At 42.0% G+C, this 13,506-nt stretch overlaps 1 protein-coding gene across 1 annotated transcript in view; it reads left to right on the top strand.

Moving 5' to 3' along the window:
* EPSTI1 (epithelial stromal interaction 1) overlaps positions 1-13,506 on the top strand; it is an 87,015-nt gene that overhangs the window by 53,355 nt on the left and 20,154 nt on the right. Inside the window, exons 7-8 of the mRNA XM_065416618.1 lie at positions 3,090-3,183; positions 6,710-6,793. Of these exons, the coding sequence (XP_065272690.1) occupies positions 3,090-3,183; positions 6,710-6,793 (178 nt within the window). The remainder of the gene's footprint in view (positions 1-3,089; positions 3,184-6,709; positions 6,794-13,506) is intronic.

The following is a 13,506-nucleotide window of genomic DNA, read 5'->3' as shown; positions in this document are numbered from 1 at the left end:
GTTGCTTGTTACAGGAAGAATTTTGTAAGGATTTTTTATTTTTGTGGTTGGTTGGTTGTCACCATGCCTCCGTGGGTCACCACTGCGAATACCAAATTCAGGACAAACTGCTGAGAAATAGGGCAGATATCCCCCCTAAACTGGTGGTTATTCTCCCATAAGCTACACCAAACCAGCAACAAAAGTAAACTTCAGTTTCATCACACTGGCTAAGCAGTTTCCTCTAGGCATTCCAGTCCTTGTATCACCACCAAAAACACTAGACTTAAAGATGAGTGGTTATTTAAAACCAGTTTCATCAAATAAAATGTTCTTCTGATCCCAAAGGACCAGCCACGTACCCAGGCCAATATATAACTCAGATCTTACCGAATAATCATGCTGTTGCCAATCCTTTAGTATCTAAAATCTAAAGGTTTATTTATAAAAAGAAAGAAAGGTGAGAGTTAAAATTGGTTAAAGGAATCAAATACATACAATAATTGCAAAGTTCTTGGTTCAGGTTTGTAGCAGTGATGGAATAAACTGCTGGCTTAAATCAAGTCTCTGGTTGCTTCCAAATCATTGGAAGGTTCTCAGTCCTTTGGTTGGAATGCTCCCATTAGTATAAGTTCATAGTCCAGAGCTTTGAGCAGGAAAGAGGCAAAATGGAGATGTTTCCAGGGCCTTATAGCTTCTGCCATGTGGAAGGAAACCCATTGTTTCAAACAAAGCCCTCAGCACAGCTAGTGGAAAATTACAGGTAAAAAGAGGGTGTTTGGAGTCACATGGGCAAGTCACATGTCCATGCATGATTTCTCTTAGTCACAAGAGAGGCCATTACCACTTGTTCACATGAAAGTCCCTCAGGTGTAGATGGGCGTCTTGCATAGTCCATTGTGAGTTGAGCGTCCCTTGATGGGTCACTTAACTTGAATAGTCCTTTCAAGATGTGCAGGCTAAATACCTTGTGGGCGTTACCGCAGGAGCAAACATATTTGAAATACAGATACAGAGCCAATACTCATAACTTCAAATACAAAAATGATACATGCATACAAATAGCATAATCCTATTCAGCAAATCATAACCTTTCCATAGACACCTTACTTGACATAATTTGTACAAGATTTTTTGCAATTATGTAACAATGGTAGCAACAATGATCTACATGGTTGTATTTAATCAGATAACGTCACAGGTTGGGTTTGTTAAAATAGTGTATATTATTTTGACGTTACACTGTCCCTCTTAAAGTTGTATAACACTTTAGAGAAACAGGTCCAAATTCTCTGTTGGTGTAAAACAAATGAAGCCAAAGAGCTACACCAGTAGACAGCTCAGCTCACAGCTTTGACGACAAATAAAATTAGGAAACTACCAGTATGGAAAAAACAAAACTACTGTGACACTATTTGGATGCTGCTTGGCCTCTCCAGGTTCTCTTCCCTCTTAACTGTGTTAAGATCCTCTTGACTACGTTGAAGCTCATCTTGGGTTTGAAATGACTACACCAGTAATTCAACATAGTGTCAAAATAAGCTAGCGTGCTCTTCAGAGTAATATAAAGAATGCAGCAGCATTTAAAGATTAAAAACAAATCTATTGGGGATGGGGGGACGCAGAGGGAAGAATCAGACAAGCATACAGCAAGATCCTGACCTTACTGCTGAGACTGGTGCTGTTTATCATTAGCAGGACTGAGTAGTAAGCACTTTGCTTTAAAAAAAAAAAAATCATAAGTAGCCCAGTCTGCAAGGAACAAAGTGGCTGAGTGGTGCATCTAGCATGCAGCTGCCAGAATCTATATGCAACAGGCCACAAAATGCTGCAGTTGTCTCTTACATATTAGCTACACTATTTCTAGTCTGTTGCGTTTGGGCACAGATGGTGTACAACATTATAAAATGTTGTACCACTTTGTTTTTCAGCCCAGAAGGCTGAGAATGTACAGATACCAGTGGAGTTTTCATATGCATTTCTAAGTTTAGTTAAGCTGAGAAGTGCATATTATCTCTTTAAATTTGTGTGTGGGAGGAAGGGCTTCTTTTGCATACGGTCTCCTTGTAAACACTATAAAACCTATGAGAGGAGGCTGTGCTGTAAATTGCCATATATTTCTTTATGAAACTATAATCTGCCAGTGTATCCCAAATCCATATCTGTTTTTTCAGGTTTTTAAAAAAAATGTGCTTATGAATGCGTCTAGGCACAGCTATGAAAAAAATCACATAGTGCAGCACAAGGTTAAATTCAACAAATCTCCACAAACCATCAAACACGTTCTCACCACCCAATCACACCTGCATGCAGAGACTTGAATAACAGGTATGCCAGGCAACTTGCGGTGGAGGTCAGGAAAGTCTGGTTCGTGCCTATCAATGCCTGCATGAAGATCTTTCCTTGGCAAAATCTGGCTTCATTTTTATATTGCCTGTGCATGACTACCATGACTGAGCATGCAAATCAACTATTTGCCTAATGGAATGAATTTAGGCACACAATTACATGGATGCATTTTTGAAAATCGGGTCCGGGGTGCGTGTGTTGATAAATTCATCCGTTTGACCAATGGACCTATCCACAGAGACTATGATGCTTCACAGCTTTATTTCAAGTCAAGACAAGAATAACTCTTCTAATAAATTGGATTTTATTTAACCCAGGAGAGAGACGAAAGAATCTGATGTAAGGGTTCATTGTACTAAGCATGAAGAAAAATACTTTAAAATAATCTTGTCATTTAAGATGCTGGTGGGAGGGTTTAGAACAAAGGATTCAGGTAAGCAATTATATGCTGCTGATGGTGAAATCTGATAGAATGTGTATCAGAATAAGATTGAAAATGGTAGAGAAAGAGCTATTTCTGTGTTAAAGGGGCCTGCTTTTTCTCTTTCAAACAAATCACGCCCAACAAATGCTTTATCCATCATATCAGTTCTGTTTCTGATGTTTCACTTCATTCTATCTAGCTCTCAAACCTTTTGTTCCAGCTATGGTGCTTTTCTGTTATTGCACCATAAATCTAGGGTTAGAATCTAGGGGTGCAATTGTAGGCTGTATTTATATTTCAAGAAAGCACTAACAACTCTGTTTGGGTTTCTCTGTAGCAAAACCACTGAACTATTGGAGAGATTGGACTTGGGTTTGCCAAAGAGAAACTCCTGTCAGATGGCTAATCCGAGCCCAGAATCTACAGCATGGGTAAGTCCTACCATGGAATATGACACATCCTCTGTAATGTTCTGCCAGTGCTAACGGTGCTACCAACAATACAATGTTAGCATTTCATTTAGTTTAACAAACTGCACAGACTCAGTGTAATGCATATCATGGAATCGTTTGGCTTGGAAGGATGGCTACAGCCTCACAGACCCTTTCCCTGCATTGCACGGACTGACTTCATGGTTCATAAATCCATCCCTGAAAAGTTCGCCCTAACTGAAGTGCGCAGCACCCAGCAGTTCCCATTGAGAGCAACTAACCCTTCTGGTTGCTAAACCCTTTTGAAAACCTGTCTATTTCATTTAGATGCATAAATGGAAGCTGCTGGGTGCTGAGTTATTTTAAAAATCCAGCCACAGGAATAAAGTCTACTCTCCCGTATCTCCTAGAAAAATTATTCCAAAATTAACTTGAGTGGGTTGTCCCATTTCTGAACTGATCTGATATCTTATCTCATAATATCACTACTCTAATCAGCCACCAGTAACTAATCGGAATAATTGCTCTTTACATCTTTCCTGAGTTGTTGTTTTTTTTTCTACATTCTTAACAAGGGAAAGAACACCTCATTGTTTGTCTAATCAATAATTCCTGAAGTGCACTCAGCTGTTTGGGCTGCCCCGCTTTTGGAAGCATTTGCCGTGGGGAGTCATTATGCCAATGTTTGCAGAGTCAGGCCCAGATTACAGGTGCAGCGACGGGCAACAGATCAGCTACCGTGTGCAGAAAGAAATTACAGCTGGTCTCTACATACCCTGGAGTCAGCAAAGCTTGGAAACCTTTACTGAATAGCTCATATACCATAGCGGCTTTAGTGTCTGCTGAATCTTAAGTGTCAGCTACTAAGAAAAAAAAAATCCTCTCCCTTTTTGGCTTTAGTCTTGCTTCAGCCTTCCTGGAAATACGTTGGAGCCTCACAGGTTGAGAAACCTTGATGTAGAGAGAATATGTTCAGACCTTGGCATTTCCTCATAGGCCTTGCTTCACAGTCTCTTTCCCTGTCCCTCAACACCATGAACTGAGAAGGTGGTGTATAATTTTTTTTTTTTTTTTGAGTCTCTGGGACCAGTTCCCAGTGGCTTCCTTTACCTTCACCACAGGCATAAGAGTCTTAGAATGGGTGGAAACAGCCTTTAGGGAATACACCAGCTGTAGAGGAGGTTCCCTTCTTGGCACAGAGCCGGAGGAATGAGTTTCTAGTGCCCTTTGTGCAGCCCCCCACACACAGTGTGTGCCGGTAAAGGGAGGGTCGTGGCTGGACTACAGTATGCTCTGGCTGTTTTCAGCTGATGCAGCATCCCTTAGCGGGCCCCCTCGGGGCTGCTCTAATTTATGTTGGGGACCAAGCAGGCCACTGAAATGGCAAAGAATACAAGAGGCAGAAAGATGACGTAAAGTCCATGCTTGCCTCCCCACCTATCACCACACGAGAGCTGAACAATGAGACCTGGGCCTAGTGGATTTATCTGAGGCAGAACTAGTCCTACAAATTTCAGTAGGATGTACTCGAATTGAAAACCTCCCCAGGACTGGTCCTGATTTCAGAGACATTAGTGTGATGGCCCTAGGGTAGGGAGAGGTGGAGTAGGTGCAGATCCACGGCTGAAGCCCCTCACTCTAAAGCTATTTCAGTTTTATGCCTTATATTCCAATCTGTTTTATGTCTGTTACTCTCTGCAATTTGTGGGGTTTTTTAAAAACCTATAGTGCAAGAAATGTGTATATTTCCCCTCAACTCTGGCTTAATCAGTGCCCAAGTAAAGAGGATGAATTACCTTGCTGCTTGTGTATATGTGATGAGCCAGTATCGCATATGTCACTCCTTGCTAGCATGACTCTATGGCCTTGTATTTGTAAAAGATCTGTTCAGGCTAGTGGAACCACTCTACAGGTAAACTAGCACCTATTGTGCCCCATTAAGGGAGCTATAACACATAAGCAATGAAGTACCACTCGGTATAAAACCACTTGAGCACTAAGAGGTAATAGCAAAGGGGAAATGTTATACTTGAATTGTGCTAGTTTGATGTGGTGTTTTGAGCTAGTCTGTGTTTAACCTGCAAAAAATTGTGATCTATTTTTTTGATTTTTGTTTGTTTAACTTCTAAAATATAAGAGATCTAGTAAAGACACATTTAATAAAATGGACAAAATAACTGACTTTCAGTTCACGAGCCCTTCCAAAAACATAAAAAATATTCATTTCGGGTCAAATAAAATGTTTTGTTCAATGTAATTTTAATTTTTGAGTGGTTAACATTATTTTAAATAAAATTTGAAAAATTTCAAAACAAGAAGTCCTTTAGAATCAAAACATTTTGACCTTTTTGGAATTTTTGTTACATGAACAATTGAGCAAAACTGACACAAATTCCGCAAATGTTTCCATGTTGCCAAATTTGTATCTTTTTGTTGGGAAAAGGGTGAGGTTAAATTCAGTGGTTGCATGTACTAGAAAAGGACATACAGTTCTTGCTAAAAACAGTTTAAATTTCCCAGATTCTTTCTGTGGTATTACTGTCTAATGCACAAACATCACTGGGTGCACGTTTATCCCTTCCCACTGGATGTAGACAAATTCAGTTTCTTTTTAGGGACACTCCTCTTTTTATTGGTGGCTTCTCTTCTCTCCCCCCCCCCCCATTTAATTAAGATCATAATCAATTTTAATCCAGTCTTCCAAAGTGTTAACAATCCCGTCTAGATTTTTATTGTCCTCCAACTTGATTAATATATTCTCCACACAACCACTCAAGTCATTACTGAAAGTAATAAATAATATTGGACCCAGAATGAATCTCCCTGGACACATCTAACCACTCCTCCAGCTTGAGACTGAACCCATTAATAATTGCTGTCTCCATACAGCCTTTATAGCAAACTATGTACCCATCATTCAGTAGCTTCATTTGATTCACATTTATCAAATTCCTTTGAGAATCTTGTGTAGAAGTATATCAAAGCCTTTATTAAAGTCATACAAGTTATATGATGGCCACCACAACTTTTTGTATTAAACGAAGTTAGTTTTAATATTAATAATGTGCTAAGTATGATATACACACAAAGGAAGGCACAGTCCCTGCTGAAGGTAAGAGTAGTACATCCCCCAATAACTGCAAATGACAAGAGAACATGCATTGTGAGACTCATTATAAGTAAGGGTTGCAGAAACAGACCACTTGTTAATGATTTCAGATCTAGTTCATAGACTTCTCCCATTCAAACAAATCCCCCAGAGGTGTCTGAACCATAGAACACTGCAGACAGGGTCTCTCTGGAGAACAAACCACCTTGGCAATTGTATTACGAAAGGTGTATATAAACTAACTTCTAAATGGTGGATTTTTCGCAGAAGAGCCTCATTTCTGGTTTTTAAACTTAGATGAATCTATCCCTAAGTAATCAGAAATATCTTCAACTAGTTTTATGTTAATTGATTCTATAAAGATTGAGAGCGGGATCTTCTGTCAATATATTGCTTTTATGCTCTTCTGTGCAATAGACTAGAAGCCACACTTATAAGCAAAGACTCCAGGAGGATGAAAACAGAAAACTACAGGAAATGAAGGCAGAACAACGGAGGAAGGTAACTATATAATATGTTAACAGTTTATGTATAACGTTTCTGTACTGAGCTGTGCTCTGTAACCAGTTTTAAAAAACATACTCATTACTGTGGCATATGAGCACCAGGTCTCCTCAGGAAAAGTACTTCAGACCAATTTTAGGTAGTCAAATAGGCAAAGATGCAAAGTTCAGATATGGTTTGAAGCATCTACAAAGCTTACATCAGGGATAGGCAACCTTTGGCACGCACCTCACCAGGGTAAGCACCCTGCCGGGCCGGGCCGGTTTGTTTACCTGCTGCGTTTGCAGGTTCGGCCGATCGCGGCTACCACTGGCCGCGATTCGCTGTCCCAGGCCAATGAGGGCTGCAGAAAGAACCGCGGTCTGAGGGATGTGCTAGCCGCCGCTTCCCGCCGCCCCCATTGGCCTGGAGCAGCGAACAAACCGGCCCGGCCCGCCAGGGGGCTTACCCTGGTGGGCCGTGTGCCAAAGATTGCCGATCCCTGGCTTACAGCTAGTTGGCTCTGAACTATTAGTTTATGCTTCTTCTTTTTTTTTCTGCATTTAAACTGCATAACACCTTTTTAGATGATGGTGCCCAGTTTAGTATTCTAAGGAACCTAATTTCTTCTTTGAGTGTTTGCACATGTGCATTCCACTCTTGGTGTGCACACAGTCGCTGGAAATTTTTCCTTCAGTGGTACCCGTTGGGGTGGCTTGAGCACCTTCTGCTGCTGTATAAAGGGCTTAGCTAACCCTGAGCCCCCTCAGTTTCTTCTTATTGCCCGTAATGGTCGCTGGAACGGCTCATCTTGCTTTTGAAAGTGTTCTCACTGGACTGTGTACTCTTGTACTCTATTGTAAATAGTTCAGTGTTATTCTGGTTATTAGCGTTTTAGTACAGTTGGGTAGGTTTTACCCCACCTGACGGTTTTGGTCGGTTCCTGGTGCAGAGGGATGCCTTGGTCAAGCCACACATTGCCTGCTATGCCCCTGAGTGACCCGCTCTCAAGTTGCTTAAAGTGTTTGGCGAAAGCTCATACAGGGGAGCATCACCAAATTTTCAAAGACTTTAAGCCTCGCACGAAGAAAGATTGTCACCAGACTAAAGTTTCTACTCATGGAGGTGGCCTTGAGACCTCCATCTGAGCCAGGTCGGTCAGACTCAGCACCAAGTGCCTCAGTGGTGTTAGACTTGGATTTTGTGTTTCCTATTGTACTGCTCACCATCCCCAGTACCTAAGAAAAAAACATAAGAAGCAGACGGCCAAAAGGGGTAGATTCCTCAGCATCGAAGTCTGTTAGGCATGTGGATCGGAGTAGTGTGTGGTCTAAGCCCAAGTACTCCTTTTCTTCAGCACCACAAAAGCCAGAACTGTAGATTGCGGCACCTAGGCTGGTACTGTCAAGTCCGGAACCAGAAGGAGCACCTTCCACATCTGTGGCACCGCTCTGTACCAACACTCTCTTGGTACCGACCATGCCAGAGGCATTTGCAGCTGCCAAGGAGCTTCTAACCCTGACAGAGCCGGTATCACCAGCATTTCAAGGGTCAGTCCTATAGGTGCTGGCAAACATGGGGGAGCCAGCAGGGTCGCCACAGTGCTCAGCACCAGGCCAGCCCCATGTAGACTCATAGACTTTAAGGCCAGAAGGGACCATTGTGATCATCTAGTCTGTCCTTCTGCATGTTGCAGGCCACAGAACCTTCCCCCCACCTCCCCACTCCTGTAATAGACCCCTAACCTCTGGCTGAGTTACTAAAGTCCTCAAATCATGGTTAAAAGACTTGAAGTTATAGAGAATCCACCATTTACTCTAGTTTAAACTTGTAAGTGACCTGTACCCCATGCTGCAGAGAAAGGTGAACACCCCCACCCCGCCCCAGAGTCTCTGCCAGTGTGACCCAGGGGAAATCTCCTGCCTGACTCCAAATATGGTGATCAGTTGGGCCCTGAGCATGTGGACAAGACCCACCAGCCAGACACCTGGGAAAGAATTCTCTGAAGTAACTCAGAGCCCTCCACATCATCCAGTGTCCCATCTTCAGCCGTTGGAGATATTTGCTACTAGCAGCCTCACATGGGCCACATGCCATTGTAGGCAGTCTCATAATACCATCCCCTCCATAAACTTAAGCTCAGTCTTGAAGGCAGTTAGGATTTTTGCCCCCATTGCTCCCCTTGGAAGGCTATTCCAAAGAAACCTTTGTCTAATTTAAAGCCTAAACTTTTTGATGGCCAGTTTATATCCATTTGTTCTTGTGTCCACATTAGCGCTTAACTTAAATAACTCCTCTCCCTGCCTGGTATTTATCCGTCTGATGTATTTATAGAGAGCAACCATGTCTTCCCTCAGCCTTCGTTTGGTTGGGCTAAACAAGCCAAGCACTTTGGAAAACCTACCTTATGAGAGGAGACTCATTCCTTGGATCGTTTTAGTAGCCCTTCTCTACACCTGTCCCAGTTTGAATTCATCTTTCTTAAACACGGGAGACCAGAATTGCACACAGTATTGCAGGTAAGGTCTTACTAGTGCCTTGTATAATGGTGCTAATACTTCCCTATCTCTATTGGAAATACTTCACCTGATGCATCCTAGGACTGCATTAGCCTTTTCATGGTCACATCACATTGGTGGCTGATAGTCATCTTGTGATCAATCAATACATCCAGGTCTTTCTCCTCTCATTTCCAACTGATAAGTCCTCACTGTATAGCAAAAATTCTTCTTCTTCATGACTTTGCACTATTAAATTTCATCCCATTTCCTTATTACTCCAGTTTTTGAGATCGTCCAAATCTTCTTATATGATATTCTGGTCCTCCTCCGTATTGGCAATACCTCCCAACTTTGTGTCATCCACAAATTTTATTGGCACATTCCCACTTTGTGCCAAGGTCATTGAAAATCTTAAATAAGATTGGTCCCACGACCGATCCCTGAGAAACTCCGCTAGTAAGCTCCCTGCAGTCTGACAGTTCACCTTTCAGTATGACCCGTTGTAGTCTCCTCTTGAACCAGTTCCTTATCCACCTTTCAATTCTCATATTAATCCCCATCTCTTCCACTTTAATAATTTCCCATGTGGCACTTTATCCAGTGCCTTACTGAAATCCAGGTAGATTAGATATACTGTGTTTTCTTTGTCTGATAAATCAGTTACCTTCTCAAGAAAAATGATCAGGTTGAACTGGCATGATCTACCTTTTGTAAAACTGTTCTATTTTATCCCAATTGCCATTTACCTCTGTCCTTAACTACTTTTCTCTTTCAAAATTTGTTCCGAGACCTTGCATACAATTGAGGTCAAACTAACAGACCTGTAGTTTCCTGGGTCACTTTTTTCTTTTTCTTAAAAATAGGTACTGTATTTGCAATTCTGCAGACATAGGGTATGATCTCTGAGTTTAGAAGTTCATTAAAAATTCTTGCTATTGGTCTTGCAATTCCATGTGCCAGTTCCTTTAATATTCTGGGATGGAGATCATCTGGCCCCATAAAATTTGGTACCATTAAGCTATTATAGTTCATCTTCCGCCTTGGCTCTGGTAATTCCTACATCCATATCCTCATTTCCATTAACCACCCTGCCACTCCCCTAATCTCCTCATTACCCTTATTAAAAACAAAGTATTTGTTTAGGTGTTGGGCCATGCCTAGATTATCCTTGATCTCCACCCCATCTTCAGTGTTTAGCGGTCCCACTTCTTCTTTCCTGCTTTTCATTTTATTTCTATGGCTACAGTAACTTTATTGCTACTGGTTTTAATTTCCTTTGCAAGGTCCAACGCTGCTTGGCTTTTGGCAGTTCTCACTTTATCCCTACACTTTCTGACCACCAAGAGGTAGCTTTCCTTGCTGAGCCATCCTATCTTCAATTCCTTGTAGGCACTCTGCTTTCTCTTAATAATCTGTTTAAGGTGCTTGTTCATCCAGTTTGGTCTACAACGCTTCCCTATGAATTTTTTCCCCTTGTTTGGGGATGCAGGCTTCAGATAGCTTCTGCAACTTTGACTTGAAGTAATTCCAGGCCGCCTCCACATTCAGGTTCTTCAGTCCAGTCCACTTCCCTAACTAATTCCCTTTTAATTTTTTTTTAGTTTTCCCTTTTGAAATCAAGGACCCTAGTTGCAGATCTATTTTTGTTTTTAAACTGAATTAGCTCATGATCGTTCAAACCAAGGTTATCCCCTACAACCAGTTCTTCTGTGAGGTCCTCATTGCTCACCAATGCTAAATCTACAATGGCATCACTTCTTGTTGGTTTTTGGTGACTATTTGGTGAAGAAATTTGTTATCCAGGAAAATCTGGGCCCTACAAATTTTAGTAGCACTTGTCCTCCAATCTATATCTGGGAAGCTAGTCTCCCATGATCACACAATTTCAAGTAGTATTTATTTCATTAAAAATGCACCTGTGATGGCTCTCCCTTTGGTACAGTCAAAGGGAAAACCTGCAATGCTCATCACTCTGCACACCTCTTCACTTCTGCACTGGTCACCAGCAGTGTCTGGAACTGCATCTCCATATTCAGTGGAAGGAGGGTATTCTTCCTCCAAATCGGAGATTGGGGCCTACTACAGCTGCTCTTGGAGCCATCCCTCCTTGAGATACCATTACCCTACCACCGGAGTACCATCCAGTGGTTGGCCAGGGAGGTCACTGGGGGCCTACACCTGTCCAGTGGCCTTTTTGGAATCTGTGGGGTTTCCCCCCATATTCCAGGCACTCTTATTCAGTGGCCTCAGAGAGATGTGCAGCACCTACCGACCAGGCAGCACAGGTTTCTGACTCTCGTACTGGATATCAAGACCCGGCTCAGCAGGACCCTGTGCTGGCCTCCCCTTCCCATGATGAGGCAGGATCAGCAATGTATATTTTGCCTCCCCCAGATGACTCCAAAAAATGTTAGAGGGTTACCTTAATCCTGGGCATACAGGTAGAGGAAGTAAAAGAATCCTTACCCCCCAGCAGGTCCTTCCAGAGTTGCCCTACCTCTCAATGAGGCCATTATATGAACTCCGATCTGTCCACCTATATTACTGGCTGGGAGTCACCACGAGTGTAATGCACATGTGCAATCACTTGAAGAAAAAATGGTTACTAACCTTCCATAACAGTTGTTCTTTGAGATGTGTTGCACATAGGGTGACTAGTGAGAGGAAGAAAATATCGGGACACATGGGGGTGGGGGGGTCACCGGCGGAGCAAAAACAAACAAACAAAAAACCCGGAGTGCGAAATATCGGAACAAATTGTGTCCCGACCAAACATCGGTCGGGACGTAGGACAAATGCCTAAATATCGGGACATCTGGTCACCCTAGTTGCACATGTCCATTCCATGACCCGCCCTCCTACCCCTGTACATTGGAGCTTTCTGGAAAGAAGGAACTGAGGGGACTTGGCATCAGTTGGGCCCTTTATATTGGCACCGCCAGCATTAGCTCAAGCTACCCCAACGGGAACCATTGAGAGAAAAATTTATGGTGACTGTGTAAGCGGGGTGCATGCACATCAAGACTGGGATGGATGTGTGCAACACATCTCGAAGAGCAACTGTTATGGAAGGTTAGTAATAGTTTTTTCCTCTCCTTTCCTTTCCTCTCCTCTCCTTTACACAGAAGTTCTCACTAAGTGTATCATAGGGACATTCTGAAGGTGATTCTGAACAGAGAACTAATGCTTCACACACCATCTCCCCTTAGTTGTGTTTAGAATCAAGTCTTAAAAAAATCATAAAATCATGGAAATGTAGGCTTGGAAGGAACGTCAGGAGGTCATCTTCTCTATAACCCCTGTGCTGAGGCAGGATTAAATACACTAGACCATTCCTGACAGTTGTTTGTCCAACCTGTTCTTAAAAATCTCTATTCCACAACCTCCCAAAGTAAACTGTTCCAGTGCTTAAACATCCTTATAGTTAGAAAGTTTGTCCTAATATCTAACTTAAATCACCCTTGCTGCAAACTCAGCCAATTATTGCTTGTCCTCCCATTGGTGGATGTAGAGAACAATTGATCACCATTCTCTCTAGAGCAACCTTTTACATATTTGAAGTCTTCTTTTCCCCCTTGCCATGGCATTCTCTTCTCTAGGCTAAACGTGCCCAGTTCTTTCAATCTTTCCTCGTAGGTCATGTTTTTCCAAACCTTTTAATTTTGTTGTTCTCCTCTAGACTCTCTCCAGGTTGTTCATATGTATCTTAAAGTGCAGTGCCCCAAACTGGACACCATTGATAACCACTTTAGGAATGCAAAACTGGTTGAAAGACCACACATCTTATAATAATTTCATCTAGATCATATTTCCTTAGTTTGCTTATGAGAATGTCAAGTAGGACTGTGTCAACAACCTTACTAAGTCCAGTGCGTCTCCCTTCTCCTTTCAATCCACTAGGCCAGTTACCCTGTCAAAAAAGGAAATTTGGTTGGTTTGACATCATTTGTTCTTGAAAAAAATCTTTATTAGCAATTATTTATCTCCTGTAGATTTGAACAGAATGATTGATTGTTTTATAACTTGTTTTTGGTATCTTTCCGGGTATCGAAGTTAGGATGACTAGCTTAAAATTCCCTGAGCTCTCCTCCCCTCCACCCCCTTTCAAGATGGGTACTATATTTGCTCCTTTCCAGCCCTCTGGGACATCACCTGTCCTCCTTGATTTCTTGAACATAATTATTAATGATTCAGAGAAAATGTCTTTAAAGTATTCCAACTTGCTATTTT

Source organism: Emys orbicularis, chromosome 1 (genome assembly GCF_028017835.1).
Source record: "Emys orbicularis isolate rEmyOrb1 chromosome 1, rEmyOrb1.hap1, whole genome shotgun sequence".
Lineage (NCBI taxonomy): Eukaryota > Metazoa > Chordata > Testudines > Emydidae > Emys > Emys orbicularis.
The sequence above is the reverse complement of the archived record's forward strand: the minus strand, read 5'-3'. Positions and strand labels throughout refer to the sequence as shown.